This window comes from Urtica dioica, chromosome 5, assembly GCF_054948205.1.
Source record: "Urtica dioica subsp. dioica isolate 48M chromosome 5, U.dioica_male_clone48M_v1_H2, whole genome shotgun sequence".
Taxonomy (NCBI): domain Eukaryota; kingdom Viridiplantae; phylum Streptophyta; class Magnoliopsida; order Rosales; family Urticaceae; genus Urtica; species Urtica dioica.
This window is the reverse complement of record NC_142760.1, coordinates 42,874,940-42,890,371: the sequence shown is the minus strand read 5'-3', so window position 1 is coordinate 42,890,371 and position 15,432 is coordinate 42,874,940. Positions and strand designations below refer to the sequence as shown.

General features: G+C 34.2%; 3 protein-coding genes across 3 annotated transcripts; all 3 read right to left on the bottom strand.

The window, feature by feature from the left end:
• Positions 1-3,448: 3,448 nt before the first annotated feature.
• On the bottom strand, positions 3,449-6,266 carry LOC149398755 (receptor-like protein 7). The gene is made up of 2 exons (XM_089614014.1): positions 3,805-6,266; positions 3,449-3,722 (listed from the first exon to the last, which is right to left on the bottom strand). Exon 1 carries the CDS (start codon positions 6,026-6,028, stop codon positions 3,806-3,808), a length of 2,223 nt encoding a protein of 740 aa, XP_089470140.1. The 5' UTR covers positions 6,029-6,266; the 3' UTR covers positions 3,449-3,722; position 3,805.
• Positions 6,267-6,803: 537 nt separating this feature from the next.
• Positions 6,804-10,104, bottom strand: LOC149398754 (receptor-like protein 7; the record flags this gene model as incomplete). The annotated part of the gene is made up of 2 exons (XM_089614667.1): positions 6,804-8,024; positions 8,130-10,104. A coding segment is annotated over one exon (1,974 nt), but the record flags the coding sequence as incomplete, so codon positions are not given.
• Positions 10,105-10,117: 13 nt separating this feature from the next.
• LOC149398753 (receptor-like protein 9DC1) lies at positions 10,118-10,816 on the bottom strand (the record flags this gene model as incomplete). Its single annotated transcript, XM_089614664.1, has 1 exon — positions 10,118-10,816. A coding segment is annotated over exon 1 (690 nt), but the record flags the coding sequence as incomplete, so codon positions are not given.
• Between the last annotated feature and the right edge of the window lie 4,616 nt (positions 10,817-15,432).

The following is a 15,432-nucleotide window of genomic DNA, read 5'->3' as shown; positions in this document are numbered from 1 at the left end:
AACCATATGCATTCGTCAATATTAAATGGTGTGAGTGTGACATCTATAATTAAATCTCTATGTTTGTCTAGATAGATTTATTTTGTTGAGTTTCCAAACCATAGACGACTATAAAGACTTGACGAAAATATTATTCGTTGCCTAGTTATTGTAACTATCAGCAATTGTGTAAAAATGTTGTTTCTGGGTGTCATGTCAGTTTCACAACTTGACTAATGAATAAAAGAATAAGGAAAAGAAAATACAAAACATTAATAGTCCTACGATTACGAATAACATTAATAATTTAGAAATATGCCTTTTTCCGAATTTATTTGATTCGAGTTTAGTTGACCATGTCTATTACCAAAGAAGCAAATGAATATCTCATAATAAATGTTTTTTTTTTTTTTACAACAAGGATACATGTATGATTTTATATTTATTGGTTGAACTTATATATATAGCTCAGTGAAATCCTCCTGCTTTTGGGAATTGCTAACCAACTCACTCATTAAAATCTCCCGCTAAGCAGTCTAATAAATCCCATCAATTTGATGATCGTAATCTATTTTAACATACTTCATTTTTAGACCACAATGTAATATTTTTAAAAATAAAACTGTAATTGATAAACAGAGTTTTGTGGTAGTGTTTACTTTTCAAATCCAGAACAGAAGACTAAAAGACTTGATGGAAACTTAGTTCTATCAGCAATAATGTAAAAAATATTGGACCACATATCATTCACTAAGTATGCACAAAGACTTCTATTCAACCGTGAATTTGTCAATATTGTGATATCTATAAGTTTCTATGTCCGTTTAAGACTCTAAATAAGACAATATGAAATACAGTGCAAGAACAGAAAAGAAAAAATAAATAACCGGTTGGCAAATCAATGAACACATTTAACGATGAACAATCACATGTCAGATACTCATGGACAAATTTCCTCGTGCACATCCCTACATATAAACAAAAAAGAGTTGGAAGTTGAACTAGCGAAAATCAAACCTTTTTTTTTATTATTCTTTATAATTTCAACTAAGAGATTTGCATTGTCGCCGGCGACTAGCGATCCTCTTGATGAGCCAAAGTTCAAATCTTCTGCTGAAGAATAAAGTGTATCCAATAGATACTCCGATTCCTAAACCCGTCCCATATTCTGAAGTCTGAAGTCGAGTACCGATCAACCGTACTATACTCATTAGGAGTCTGAGAAAATAGTTGAGCGCCTTCCAAGTAGTCAGAAGAACCAGAAGGATGATTTCTTTTGGGTTGAGGGGGCTTATGGTTTTGACCAATGTCCGATTGCTTATACTTAGTCTCAGATATCTCTGAGATCCTTGACTTGTCTAAAGAAGAGCGTTCTCTACCTTTACATTGTCGGACTCTGACTTTCTCGACGACTACTACCGCTACCTCTATTCAAGTAAGTGTTATGCTCATTGATCTATTAGCATTGTCAGCCCTAATGTGGTTTTCATGGTTTTCAGACATAAACGCACTAACTACAAAATAAGAAACTTAATGAATTCTCAATTTGGCACTCAAAAGCTTCATTCAATCCTGTTCCGTAGGATTTTTTGTTACAAACGATTTAGAACATATTTGATATAAATATTGTTCAAGTTTTGTTTGTTAGTTAATAAACACAAGTCAATCCGTTTATGTTTGTTAAATAATTGGGTTTTTATTTGTTTACAAAAAAAATAATGGTTAATCATTTGTTATACTTTGTATTAAAAAAAAAAAAAAACCTTAGCTTGCGTTATAAACTATCGTATTTTTGTTTTGAAATAATCAGTTTTTGTTGTGTGTTTAGTGTATATTGTAAACACTTTAGAGGAAAACGAAAAGTTGCTATTCTCTTCCACATTGAGATTTTTTAATGATAAACTGCAATTCTCATCCAATGGAAAAAAATGACTATGGTTGTCTTGTCGATTACAAGGTGACGAAAGATCTGCAGAGACTTAAGCACAAAGACTTTTATTCAGCAATGGAAATTTATATTCTCATGTCCGTTTCACAACTTGATAGGAAAAACAAAAAAGAAAAAGAAAAACATCGATATCGTTATTGTGTTAACTTGACTGGGTCAATTATCGCGAAGAAGTAGTTTCATATTTTTATTGACAATGAAATAAATTTGGCGCTATTAGTTTATAACACAGTCCCACTGGCATATAACACATATAGTCCTCTGATATTTCAATTTGGGCCAGCTTGAAGAAAATTACAGTTCTTATTTAATATTGTCCTAGAACAGTTGGGCCAACTTGATTTATCAATAATTTAAAAATAATCCATAAAAGCTAAATTTTGAATTGGAAAATATATAGAGCAATATGTCAAGATTTTTGTGTTAGTGTGATTTGACTTTAACCTATACAACTTTATGCATTGATAATACGTGTAGCTGTAAATATTATCGCTGAATTTTGAAGAAATTTGAAAAGCCAATTTATTAATTTTGAAGGACATTTTGAAAATTCAATGGAATTTCAAACAAATTGCGAAATTCTGTTTTTCATTGTGATTTGTTTTTTCTTAAATTATGTTGAATTTCATAACAATTAATACAAGTGTTTGCTCATCCAAGCTTAGGGTTTTGGTTTACTTGGATTACTATGCAAAGAGTGTATATTTCAGAGGAGATAACATTTTTAAAGAGGTTCCTTCGTAGGATTTGAACATGGTCAAGTCCTTTGTGCGACGATTCAGAGTTTATTATCCTTCACTGTCTCAAAAATCAAGAAAAAAAAATATAATTCTTTTTTTTTTTCTATTTCTTGAAATATGCTTAATATTAAATATATATATATATATTAAAAAATTGCATTTAAGCCTTAAACGTCACACAATTTTCCGCCACATTTTCTTTCTTTTGTTTTTTGCACAAAGTTTATCAATATGATTTTCCTCTATTTTGCTCAGCCTTTCAGCATTTCCTCTGTTTTTGTTGCGCTCATTCGAATTTGTTTGTCGACCTAGATCTTTTTCTTTTTTTATTTATTTTTTTTTAGGAAAAGATTAGAACTTTCACTACTGGAAAATAGCTAGCTCAGCGCAATGAGACTTGGTAGTGTTTACTTTTCGAATCCAAGGAAAATAAGGCTCCGTTTGGAACCCGGAAAATAGGAGGGAAAGGAAAATGGAAATCTCTCCTATTTTACTCAGCGAACTCTTCTCCTCTATTTATAGGGGTCTTTTGGTCAAGTACTTGGATTCAAGCGTCACACATTTAATTTTGTTAATAAGTCTTTCTACTATTTGTTGTTTTTCTTCATTAAGTATTTTGATGTTCCTGCTCATGAACTTTGCTGTTCTTTGTTTTGTGTTCTTATAAAACTGCTTAATCTTCAAAATAATTATATGAGCTGAAATAGAAACACATTAAGTTGACGTTAAACCATTCAATGGAACGGAGAAACATACATTTGAGACCTGATGATTAACTAAGGAAGAAAAAAAAATCCTTGAAGGCTAGAATAAGAAACGGAAAATAATGGCACCGTACATTGGGTCATAATGTCATTAATGTTGACACTCTTAGATATAAGACTGATGGTAAGTACTAGAGTATTTATTCCTTACAAAAGATAGCACTTAAATAAAGCTCAGAGAACAAAATAGAGGTGAATCCGATCATATATTACAGGAAAATAACAGAAAACAAGTACAGAATGATCTCCAGACAAATGCAGAACTCACAACACCACTTCTCGTGCTCTTTCCTATACGTAGATAAAAAAAAAGAGTTAGGATCTGAAAGTATATATATATATATATCAAAGAAAAAATTATTGAAAAGCACACCTTATTTCCTCTGCTTTATAATTTCTGCTAGAGATTTGCAGTGCCGTCGTCTAACGATCCTTTTTCGAAGCCAATAATCGAATCTTCTGCTGAAGAACACGGTGTACCCAACGGATACTCCGATTCCAAGACCCGCCCCGTATCCAATCATTGCAAATAACTTCCACGTTAGCGTTCCATTTACGCTTTGTTCGTCATCGTCACCGTTAACCTTTTGTTTGCCTTCCTCTTCACTGTTGCACGGCTTCGTCAAAGGAAATCCGCACAGCCCCAAGTTTCCGTTGTAGGTATCGTTGCTGAATGTGTCGAATTGTGTTCCTCGAGGTATTTTTCCGTCAAACTTGTTGTCGGATAGATTTAGAAAACTGAGCTGATTTAGATTCGAGGCCAATTGCTGCGGGATTTCTCCGACGAGCTCGTTGGAAGAGAGGTCTAACCACTCGAGATTACTCAAATCTCCCAACGAGTGTGGGATCGGACCGACGAGATTGTTGTGAGAGAAATTGAGACCTTTGAGCGAATCAAGCTTCCCGATCGTTTTCGGAATCGCACCCGTGAATTCATTTCTTGAGAAATCAATCGTTGTGAACAAGGTTTGGATTTTCTCCAGCTCGATGTAGTTTCCTTTAAGTGACACCGCCACAGAGTCTTGATAATAGGAAAAGCTACTTTGGAAAGACACCCCCAAGTACTCCAATCCATTTGCATGCGCACCGATCATTGCCTTGAAATTCTCAAAATATTTTGCTGGCAAGACACCCGCAAACATGTTGTCGGAGAGATCCATGATTCTCAAATTCGGAAATGGAAAGCTACTCTTGGGATTCTTTATTGCACCATGAAATCTGTTAGACCTCAATACAAGAACTCGTAGCTCTGGAAGAGACTCCAAGAACTGAGGAAAAACGCCATTTAGTTCATTGTTTCCGACATCTAGAACTTCCAAAAGCTTGGAGTTAAGCAAAGATCGCGGCAGCGGGCCTTTCAATTTGTTTCCATTGAGATTTAGCGTTCTCAAAGAGCTTCCATTTGAAAAAGCTGAAGGAATAATGCCATCAAACTTGTTCATTCTCAAATCCAAAACTGACAAAGAGTTGCTGAAATTTCCAAGGCGCGGAAGGATATTGCCGTTGAAGCTGTTGTTTGACAGGTCGAGAACTTCGAGAAAATTGAGGTTGCAAATCAGAGATGATATTCGTCCACTCAATTGATTGTTGGATGCAAAAAATGCAAGTGTAGACTGAGGCAGAATCGGAAGATGGCCTTGAAGCCGATTAGATCGGAGGTCAATGGATGCGAAGCTATGATTCAGTGGAGGAACTGGGCTTATGTGTGTCAATGAGTTGTAAGAAAGATTCAGACTAATACCATATGAATCTTTGGAGAGATTCCACAACCATGCGGGAATACTACCTTCAATTTTGTTTTGGGAAAGATCTAAATTTTGTAATCGTTCTAAGCTTTTCAGACTGTTTGGGAACTGAGAAATATTGCAAGAAGACAAACTCAAAGCCAAAAAAGTGTTTGACTTCAAGACACTAGTGTAGTTAGAATGGGGGATGGAAATAACAGATAATAAGCTATTAAAAGAAAGGTCTAGATAATCAAGTGTTCTAAGCTCTAAAAAATGTTCCAATATGACGACACCACTCAATTTATTGTTCCCTAGATCCAAGACCATTAGATTTGGAAGGGAATATAACCAAGTGGGTATTGTCCCATAAAGAAGGTTGTTGTTTAATCTCAAGGTTTGTAAATTCAATGGAAGAGGTCCCAAGAGTTGATGAGTTGAAGAGTCACATAGAAAAGCTTTTTTAGTTGATGAGTTGCTACAAAGATAGGGTAGCTGGCCTTCAAATTTGTTGTATGGAAGATCTAACGAAATGATTTCACTGAAACATGGAAAAGGAGGAGGAGGTGGTAGTCTGACATAACTACAATTTACTACATGAATAATTGTTATTTTTTTTAAAGCTCGAGATAAAAAGGTTATATCTCTTTCTAATCTTATGTTGGAAAGCTCCAAATAGGTGAGTTGACTGGTCCAATTTTGTTTAGGGAATGAAACATTGAGACTTGGGCTATCTACTAAAGAGACCAATGTAAGGTTTGGCAGCCGAAAAATATGTTCTGGAAATCTCCCTTTGAATTGGTTGGAACGAAGATGAAGATATGTAAGAGAAGTTGAGAGGTTCATGAAAGAATTGGGTAAGACGTCAAACATGTTGACATACTCTAAACTCAAGTGTGTGAGAGAAGTTAGGTTCGTCAGGATTCGTTTCAAGCTACTTGTCTCGGCTCTTAACTTGTCAGAATCGATTTCAAGTTTGAGCAAGTTAGACAAGTGAGCAAGTTCTGGAGGAATATGGCCACTGAAATTGGAGTGTAAAAGGGAAAGAAAAAGCAAGCTGGGAAACCTACCAAAGTTGGGTGAGATTGAAGATCCTTTGAAATCATTTTGAGAGAAGCAGAGTCGGGGGTTAATTATTTGACACTGAAATTACAAGCACAAAAAGTTAATTTTGACCAAACTCGGGAATATATTTGTTAGATTCCTCGAAATAAATAAAAGATCCAATTCAAGGTGGATACATTTTTTTAAGGGCCGACTAAACAACTAGTCAAAACAACACCCCTACTTTAAAATTATAGCTCAACTATTAACATATTTAGGAAAATAACCAATTTATTATGACAGCATTCTAATATTCCAATAGTACCCTTAGATTAATATTATTAACTATCATAATAAATAATATCATCCATAACAAAAAAAATTAGTAAATCTAATTAACAATAACAAAAACTACAGCAAATAATATTTGTTGTAACAAGAACGACAGTAAATCTTATTTACCGTAACAAGAACAATAGTAAATATTATTTACCATAACAAGAACAAAAGTAAATCTTTTTTACCGTAACAAGAACAAAAGTAAATCTTATTTATCATAACAAGAACAACAGTAAATCTTATTTACCATAATCGGAAAAGTATCAGAGTTGAGAATTAGTTAATCTAACAGTAAATACGATTTACTTATTATTTCTGTGAACAATCGAGGACAATAAATCTAACAGTAAAAGTATCAGAGATGAGGATTAGTTAATCTAACAGTAAATACGATTTACTTATTAGTTAATCTAACAGTAAATACGACAGTAAATCTTATTTCCAAGATCAGTTCATCAAGAAAAATGGACGACTTCGATCAACTCCTTGACCCGGTGGTTCTCCTGATCTTCAACTCCGTCTCCGACATCAAAACCCTCCTCCAACAGTAAATACGACAGTAAATCTTATTTCCAAAATCAGTTCATCAAGAAAAATGGACGGCTTCGATCAACTCCCTGGCCCGATGGTTCTCTTGATCTTCAACTCCGTCTCCGACATCAAAACCCTTCTCCGATGCCGGGCCGTCTCTCGGCGCTTCAACGCCCTCGTGGACTGAGTGAGAGAGAGAGATGATGAGGTGGAGTCGGCGTGGCCGCGCGATTGGACTGAGTGAACTCTCGGACGAGCTTCGCGGCGATCAGAGAAGGCTTGAAAGGCTCGTGAGTGACTGATGGTTTGATTGGATAGACTCGTGAATGACTGATGGTTTGATTCGATATAGCCACGATCAAAGATTGAGGCCGCGAAGGGAAGTGAAAGATGTATCGGAGATTTGCTCGGCGTAGAGGCCGTACGGACACACAAGAGGGCTGTTCTGACCCTCCGGCAGAGCTCCGGCGATAGCTTCGAAGGTGAACGTGGTTCTGTGGCCGGACTGGTATGAGAGATCGTCGAAATCGGAGGAAGCCATGAAAATTTTGGAATCTTCTTCTCTGAAGAAATGAAAAATGGTTTTGGATTTGGTTTTGGGGAATTTGAGTTTGGGATTGAAACGTGTGAGAGAGAGAGAGAGATAGGGTATTTTGAGGCAAAGGGTAATTCTGGAAACTTTATATAATTTAGGCTAGTTACCTAATAAACTAATAATTGGGCTATTATTTTAAAACCTCTCTCTTCAAGTGGCTAGTTCTTTATCAATCTCTTTTTGTAATCAAAATTTAAGGTAGATAATTACTTTCAACTTGATTACACTTAAAAAGAACAGAGAAGAATCGGCAAATCCTCTGGTCCATTCAGATCATATTACATGAAAATAGAAAGAAGAAAAAAAAAGTGCCTCTTCAAACAAATGTAGAACTCGCAACACCACTTCTCGTGCTCATTCCTGAGTAGAAAAAATGAAAAAAAAAAGAAAAGAAAAGAAAAAACAGAGTTAAAATATGAACAGCCAGATATAAAATATCAAAGAGGAAATTACCGAAAAGCACACCTTATTTAATATGCTTTATTATGTCCGCTAGACATTTGCAGTATGGTTGTCTAGCAATCCTTTTTTGAAGCCAAAAATCGAATCTTCTGGTGAAGAACAGAGCGTACCCAATGGATACTCCGATTCCGAGACCTGCACCGTATCCAATAGTTGCAAACAGCTTCCACGTCAGTGTTTCATCGTCGCCATCGTCGACCTCTTCATTGTCATCCTCTTCGTCGCTACACGGCTTCGTCAATGGAAATCCACACAACCCCGGATTTTCACCATATGAATTGTTGTTGAACGTATTGAATTGTGTTCCTCGAGGTATTTCACCATCCAAGTTGTTGTGGGTGAGATTTAGAAAATTGAGTTGTTTCAGGTTCGAGGCCAGTTGTTGCGGGATCTCTCCGGCGAGCTCGTTGAATGAGAGGTCTAACCATTCGAGATTACTCAAATCTCCCAACGACGGTGGGATCGGACCGACGAGATTGTTGTGAGAGAAATTGAGGCCTTTGAGCGAATCGAGCTTCCCGATCGTTTTCGGAATCGCACCCGTGAATCCATTTCTTGAGAAATCAATCGTTGTGAACAAGGTTTGGATTTTCTCCAGCTCGATGTAGTTTCCTTTCATTGACACCGCCACAGAGTCTTGATAATAGGAAAAGTATTTTTTGTTATCCAAGTATTCCAATGTATTTGCATGCGCACCGATCATTGCCTTGAAATTCTCAAAATATTTTGCTGGCAAGACACCCACAAACATGTTGTCGGAGAGATCCATGATTCTCAAATTCTGAAAAGGAAAGCTAATCTTGGGATTCTTTATTGCACCGTGAAATCTGTTAGACCTCAATACAAGAACTCGTAGCTCTGGAAGAGACTCCAAGAACTGAGGAAAAACGCCATTGAGTTCGTTGTTTCCGACATCTAGAACTTCCAAAATCTCGGAGTTAAGCAAAGATCGCGGCAGCGGGCCTTCCAATTTGTTTCCGTTGAGGTTTAGCGTTCTCAAAGAGCATCCATTTGAAAAAGCTGAAGGAATTTTGCCATCAAACTTGTTCATTCTCAAATCCAAAACTGACAAAGAGTTGCTGAAATTTCCAAGGCACGGAAGGATACTGCCGTTGAAGCTGTTGTTTGACAGGTCGACAACTTCGAGAATATTGTGGTTGCAAAGCAGAGATGATATTCCTCCACTCAATTGATTGTTGGATGCAAAAAATGCAACTGTAGACTGAGGCAGAATCGGAAGATGGCCTTGAAGCCGATTAGATCGGAGGTCAATGTATTTGAAGCTATGATTCAGCGGAGGAACTGGGCTTATGTGTGACAATGAGTTGTAAGAAAGATTCAGACGACTAAAACTATATGAATCATCGGAGAGATTCCACAACCATGAGGGAATACTCCCTTCAATTTTGTTTTGGGAAAGGTCTAAATGGTATAATCGCTCTAAGCTTTTCAGACCGTTTGGGAACTGAGAAATATTGCAAGAAGACAAGATCAAATATGAAAAAGTATTTGACTTCAAGACAGTGTAGTTAGAATGGGGGATGGAAATAACAGATAATAAGCTATTAAAAGAAAGGTCCAGAGCCTCAAGTGTTCTAAGCTCTAAAAAATGTTCCAATATCACGACACCACTCAAGTTATTGTTCCCTAGAAACAAGTAATGTAGATTTGGAAGGGAATATAACCAAGTGGGTATTGTCCCATAAAGAAGGTTGTTGTTTAATCTCAAGGATCGTAAATTCAATGGAAGAGGTCCCAAGAGTTGATGAGTTGAAGAGTCACATAGAAAAGCTTTTTTAGTTGATGAGTTGCTACAAAGATAGGGTAGCTGGCCTTCAAATTTGTTGTATGAAAGATCTAAATCAGTGATTTCACTGCCGAAACATGTTGGAAAGGTTATATCTCTTTCTAATCCTATGTTGGAAAGCCTCAAATCGGTGAGTTGACTGGTCCAATTTTGTTTAGGGAATGAAACAGTGTGTAAGGTTTGGCAGCCGAAAAATATGTTCTGGAAATTTCCCTTTGAGTTTGTTGGAATAAAGACCCAGAAATGTAAGAGAAGTTGAGAGGTTCATGAAAGAATTGGGTAAGACGTCAAACATGTTGACACCATCTAAACTCAACTGTTTGAGAGAAGTTAGGTTCGTCAGGATTCGTTTCAAGCTACTTGTCTCGGCTCTTAACTCATAATATTGACTGGAATCAAATATGTCAAGTGTGTAAGAACCGATTTCAAGTGTGAGCAAGTTAGACAAGTAAGCAAGTTCTGGAGGAATATGGCCACTGAAATTGGATTCTATAAGGTAAAGAGAAAGCAAGCTGGGAAACCTACCAAAGTTGGGTGAGATTGAAGATCCTTTGAAATCATTGTCTAAGAGAAAGAGAGATCGGAGATGAGTGAGAGAGAAAAGGCTGCTGTTGGAGTCCATGACACCTTGTAGCCCTCTGAGGGAGAGACCAACGACGTGACCGGTCACATCGTCGCACGTGACTCCACTCCATTCGCAACAATCCTCGTAAATGTTCCAACTGATATAATCATCTGTGATAATATGAAAAGAGTTTATGAAAGTGAGCAAAGAAGATCTTTCATGAGGATGGCAGGGTATTGGTGAAGAATTTGTTGAAAAAGGATTAAGGAAGAAGAGAAACAGAGGAATCACACACAAAACCCAACCCATTATCTGATCTGAGTATGTATTAGATGTTATTTTATCACATTCGAAGATACAGCTTATATATAAGTTCGCCCAATAAATATCATTTTTTTTTTGGCATATTCGTAGTTCTAAGATACACTCGCAACGGATTACATCCACAATAAATTAGATAAATCGGGACCAGCGATAAAAATAACTTTCGTCTGGTCCGAGACTATAAAAAAAAGTGTTATAATTGCAATCAATCCAGAGCATTACATACAACACTGGTGCTAATGGTGGTAAATGCATGAAGAATTACAGTTCGTATTTAACATCGAGAACAGTTGGGCAAACTTAATTTATCAATAATTTTGATACAATCCATAAAAGCTGAAATATTAGATTGGATGATTTTTTTTTCAAATTTTGTGTGGAAAGATTCATATTTGCCATTAAATGTTAGCATCGATGGGTATCATGACTTAAGTTAACCAATGCAGTATGAACTCTACCGAAAAACAGGTTTTAATGAAACCTGATCTTTCACTTTATGCAATAATAATACGCGTGTCTGTTACGTTATGACTTAATTTTGGATAAATTTAAAATGCTGACATACAATTTTAGATGCATTTTTAAATTTTAATGGAAATTAGACACAACTTGAGAATTTTTTCTATTCTAATTATTTTCTAAAATTAGGTTGAATGAAATTTTTCTCCGATGATCATAATTTAATCTAACATATTGAAACATATAATTAAATTAATCATCTAGTTTTTTTTTTTTTAAAATAAATATGTTATTACTAAGTAAATTTTAATATTTGTATATGTGTTTCTGAAATAAAATCATAGTAAAATAATACTTTTAAAGACCTTAATTATATGCGTCATTTTGAATCTCCATATATATACTATTGATAAAACTCCTCACAATCTACATTTTTTTTTTTGCGTTGTAGATTTGTAACCAAAACTAAACTATAAAATTTGAATATAGCCAATGTTTGTAAACTTTTAGAAAAATAGTCAATGACAATTATATTTTACTTAAATATCCTTATATTAAACATGTTATAATTTACAAAAAAAAATGTAAATAATTTAAAATTTTGACAATTAATGACAATTAATGTACCAATAGTGAACTCCGACGGAATTCTACAGTCGTAGACATGATTTTTCATCCAACACAATGGGTCTATTTTTGAAGCTCTTCTCGCTACGAATCCGTAGGATTTTGGAATCACTAAATTTCGAGTTCATATGAGAAAAATATGGATTTTTGAAGTTTTGATGAGAAAAAAAACTTTATGATAGAGAAAATGACGAATCACTGTAGCAAAAAATAAAAACTGGAAGGACAAAATATGAAATTTGACTGGCTTATTCAAGTGACACCTCATCTGTTTAGCTATTTTTCTAAAGTTTTCAAACGTTGGCTATATACCAAACATGATGTTTGGAATGGGTTAATAAGTTATAATTTTTTTTTCTTTTATTGCTATATTGGGCTCATTTGATTTTTTATTTTTACAAAGGCCATTTAGTTGTATAAACATGTAATAGACATGAAAGAGAAGTATGAATAAATCAAACAAATAATAGATACAAAAATATGTTGCTAATGTAGGTCTATTTATTTTACATCTTAATTGTTATATATTTATGATTACTTTTTTTAATTGTATAATCAATTCTTATTTTTTTTTATACATAATAAAACTAGTTATCTGACATTATCGAGTTTTTTTTAAATCTATAAAATTATAAATCTATATTAATTTTAGCCCTCCTTGACATAATTCATGACTTGTTCCTGGTTGCTTGTGTTTACTTTTCAAATACATAAAGGAAAAAAAAAAACACAAAAAACAAAAAGGCTAGACTTGATGGAAGATTGTATTGCTTGGCTGGTGAGTGTTCTTATCAGCATTGAATAAAAATGTTGGACCACAAAGACTTCTATTCAACCATGTATTGGTTGGCTAGTGAATGTACTATATCGGCAATTATGTAAAAATGTTGTTTCTTGATAATTGGTGTCATACCAGTTTTATAACTTGATAATGCCACCGGCAATATTTTCCGTAAATTACCTATAAGTTTAACTAAATTTATGTTAGTCAAGACATGCTTGCTTGTGTTTACTTTCCACATCCGAAAATGACTAAAAAAACTTTAATGTGTTGATTACATGGAGATTAAAGACTTTATTCAGAATTAGACGTTTCAATACTTGCCCAACTAAGACCAACGACTTCATGGAAAATTGTATTGTCATGTCAGTTTCACAAGTTGATAGAAGAAATATAAATACAACATTGTTATGGTGTAAACTTGACTGGGTCTATAACCACAGAAAATGAGAAAGTATTTCCTTCCTTATATTTACAAAATAAAGATATCATGCGTGATTCAATATTGATTTATCATTAATATATCTATTGATCCACATAATGAAATGGACTTGTAGCAGCAATAATCTTGGAAACCTCATGGAAAATTGTTTTGCCTGGTTACTGAACGTTCAAAATTGTATTGTTCCACAATTTGATAGAAGAAGATGAAAAAACATCATGATTGTGTTATCTTGACCGGGTCTATGACCACAATAAATGAAGTAGTATTTCGTATTGTTTTTATTTACAAAATAAAGATATATCATGTGCGATTGAATATTATCATTAATACCACAACACAAAAGGCTACACACGTCAAATATAATTTACAACTGAGTAGAGCAAAGACCAAGTTTAGATTCTGAGCAAAATCAAAAGACTCTTTATTAGATCGTTTATTTCTTATTATTTCGATAAAGAATGTTAATGAATACAACTGACTTTAAACTATCAATCTTTGATTCATAAGTTAGTGCCCGTTAGGAATTCACCTGAAAAAAGTGAATGAGATCTATAAAAATATAAGTTACACACCTTATTGAAAATTGACTTCACATATATAGAACCACATGATAATTTTCAGCGGAATGTGATTTGCGTGATGACCATCGAGGTTATTATTATTATTATTATTATTATTATTATTATTATTATTATTATTATTATCATTATTATTATTATTATTATTATTATTATTATTGTTATTATTATTATTATTATTATTATTATTATTATTATTATTATTATTATGTTTTGAAGAGGGCATTATTAGCCAATAATACAATAACAGATGTATACAAATATGAGAATCTATTATTATGCCTCATAAACACACTCCAAAATATAAACAGAATTCGATCTCGCGTTCTATCCGTAATTACCACTTGTCCCAAACAAGTTCAGGTCTTTCTCTCACGTTATTGTTATACCATTTCGATAGGACTCAAATATGGTCGAGTCATTAAGCTATAATAAGGAGAAAGAAAATATATTTTTTTGCGGGTTCAATTATTAAGGAATTAAAATAAATTGGCATTCGAGTCTTAAACTTCAGAAATTGTTCCTCACAATGTTTAGCATTTGTTTTGCTCCGCCTTTCAGCGTTTCCTCTGTTTATCTTGCGCTCGTTCGATTTTGTTTGTCAATTTTGGTGGGTTTTTTATTTTTATTTTGGAATAGATCTTAAGTTTAGGAAAGCTCATAGCAGTGCTAGAGGCGAATATGTCGATAATAGGACAAATTAAAATGGTGATTTGTGCCAAAATAAAATAGTTTCGATAATCAGGATGGAATGATATTTTGACGAGTGGGATCTTTAATTTCCAGATGTTGATCTATAAGGTTGCCTAGGAAGCTTCAGAATTTCGTCTGCTTCAAAGACAAGAATATCAGATTTATGTTCAATTGATCAATGATAAGACTTTGGAGTTATGAAATCAACACAACTGAAGTCAATTCGGTAAATTACATGTGATATGTGTAACTTTTCATGATGCGCTATTAAACATATCAATATAATATCATACATAAATGTTTCTGTGCTGTAAATAAAAGCAATATCTACATTATTGATGATCGTACATTCACTATCCACTAGCCAGCCAGTACAATTTTTCAAGTCTTTTAGTCTTTTTTTTTTTTTTTTTTTTTCTGGGTTTGAAAATTCAACACAAGCAAGTCTATCTAGACTAACATGGAGAGATTAGATTGTTGATGTGACAATCTTTCATATTAGCCGAGGTTATCTTTTTTGAAGAATCTCAGTAAAAAATCGTATATAAACGTTACCGTTTTATATTATATCATTTTTTTCGGGATATATCGCTGATTTTTTATTTTATTGCGATAAATTGACAAGTTATTTTAGGAAAAATATCGCCAAAATTAGGAGAATACCATTCATTCCATACCCACGCAGACCGACTTCCAGAGAGCAAAGCTTATACGATTTCGGTGATATCAAAGGTGAAATATTCTTCTCCATGCGAAATCGCCAGTCATAGGAGAGTTTTATACGCCATCGACGATATTGGTTGATATATCGGCGTTGAACGTACGGTAAGTTCCAAAGTTAGGGTTTTGATTATTTTGAATTTGTTTTTACTTATTAGATTGATTCAACTCGAGTTTGTTGAAATTTTTTACATGGTTGAGATTAGGACTTGGTTATTTTTCATATCCCCAACTTTTTGTGAAGTACCGACAAGGTTTTACTTTTCCAGCGACCCATCATCGGTGGCCGTTCTTTTTCCGATAGAGT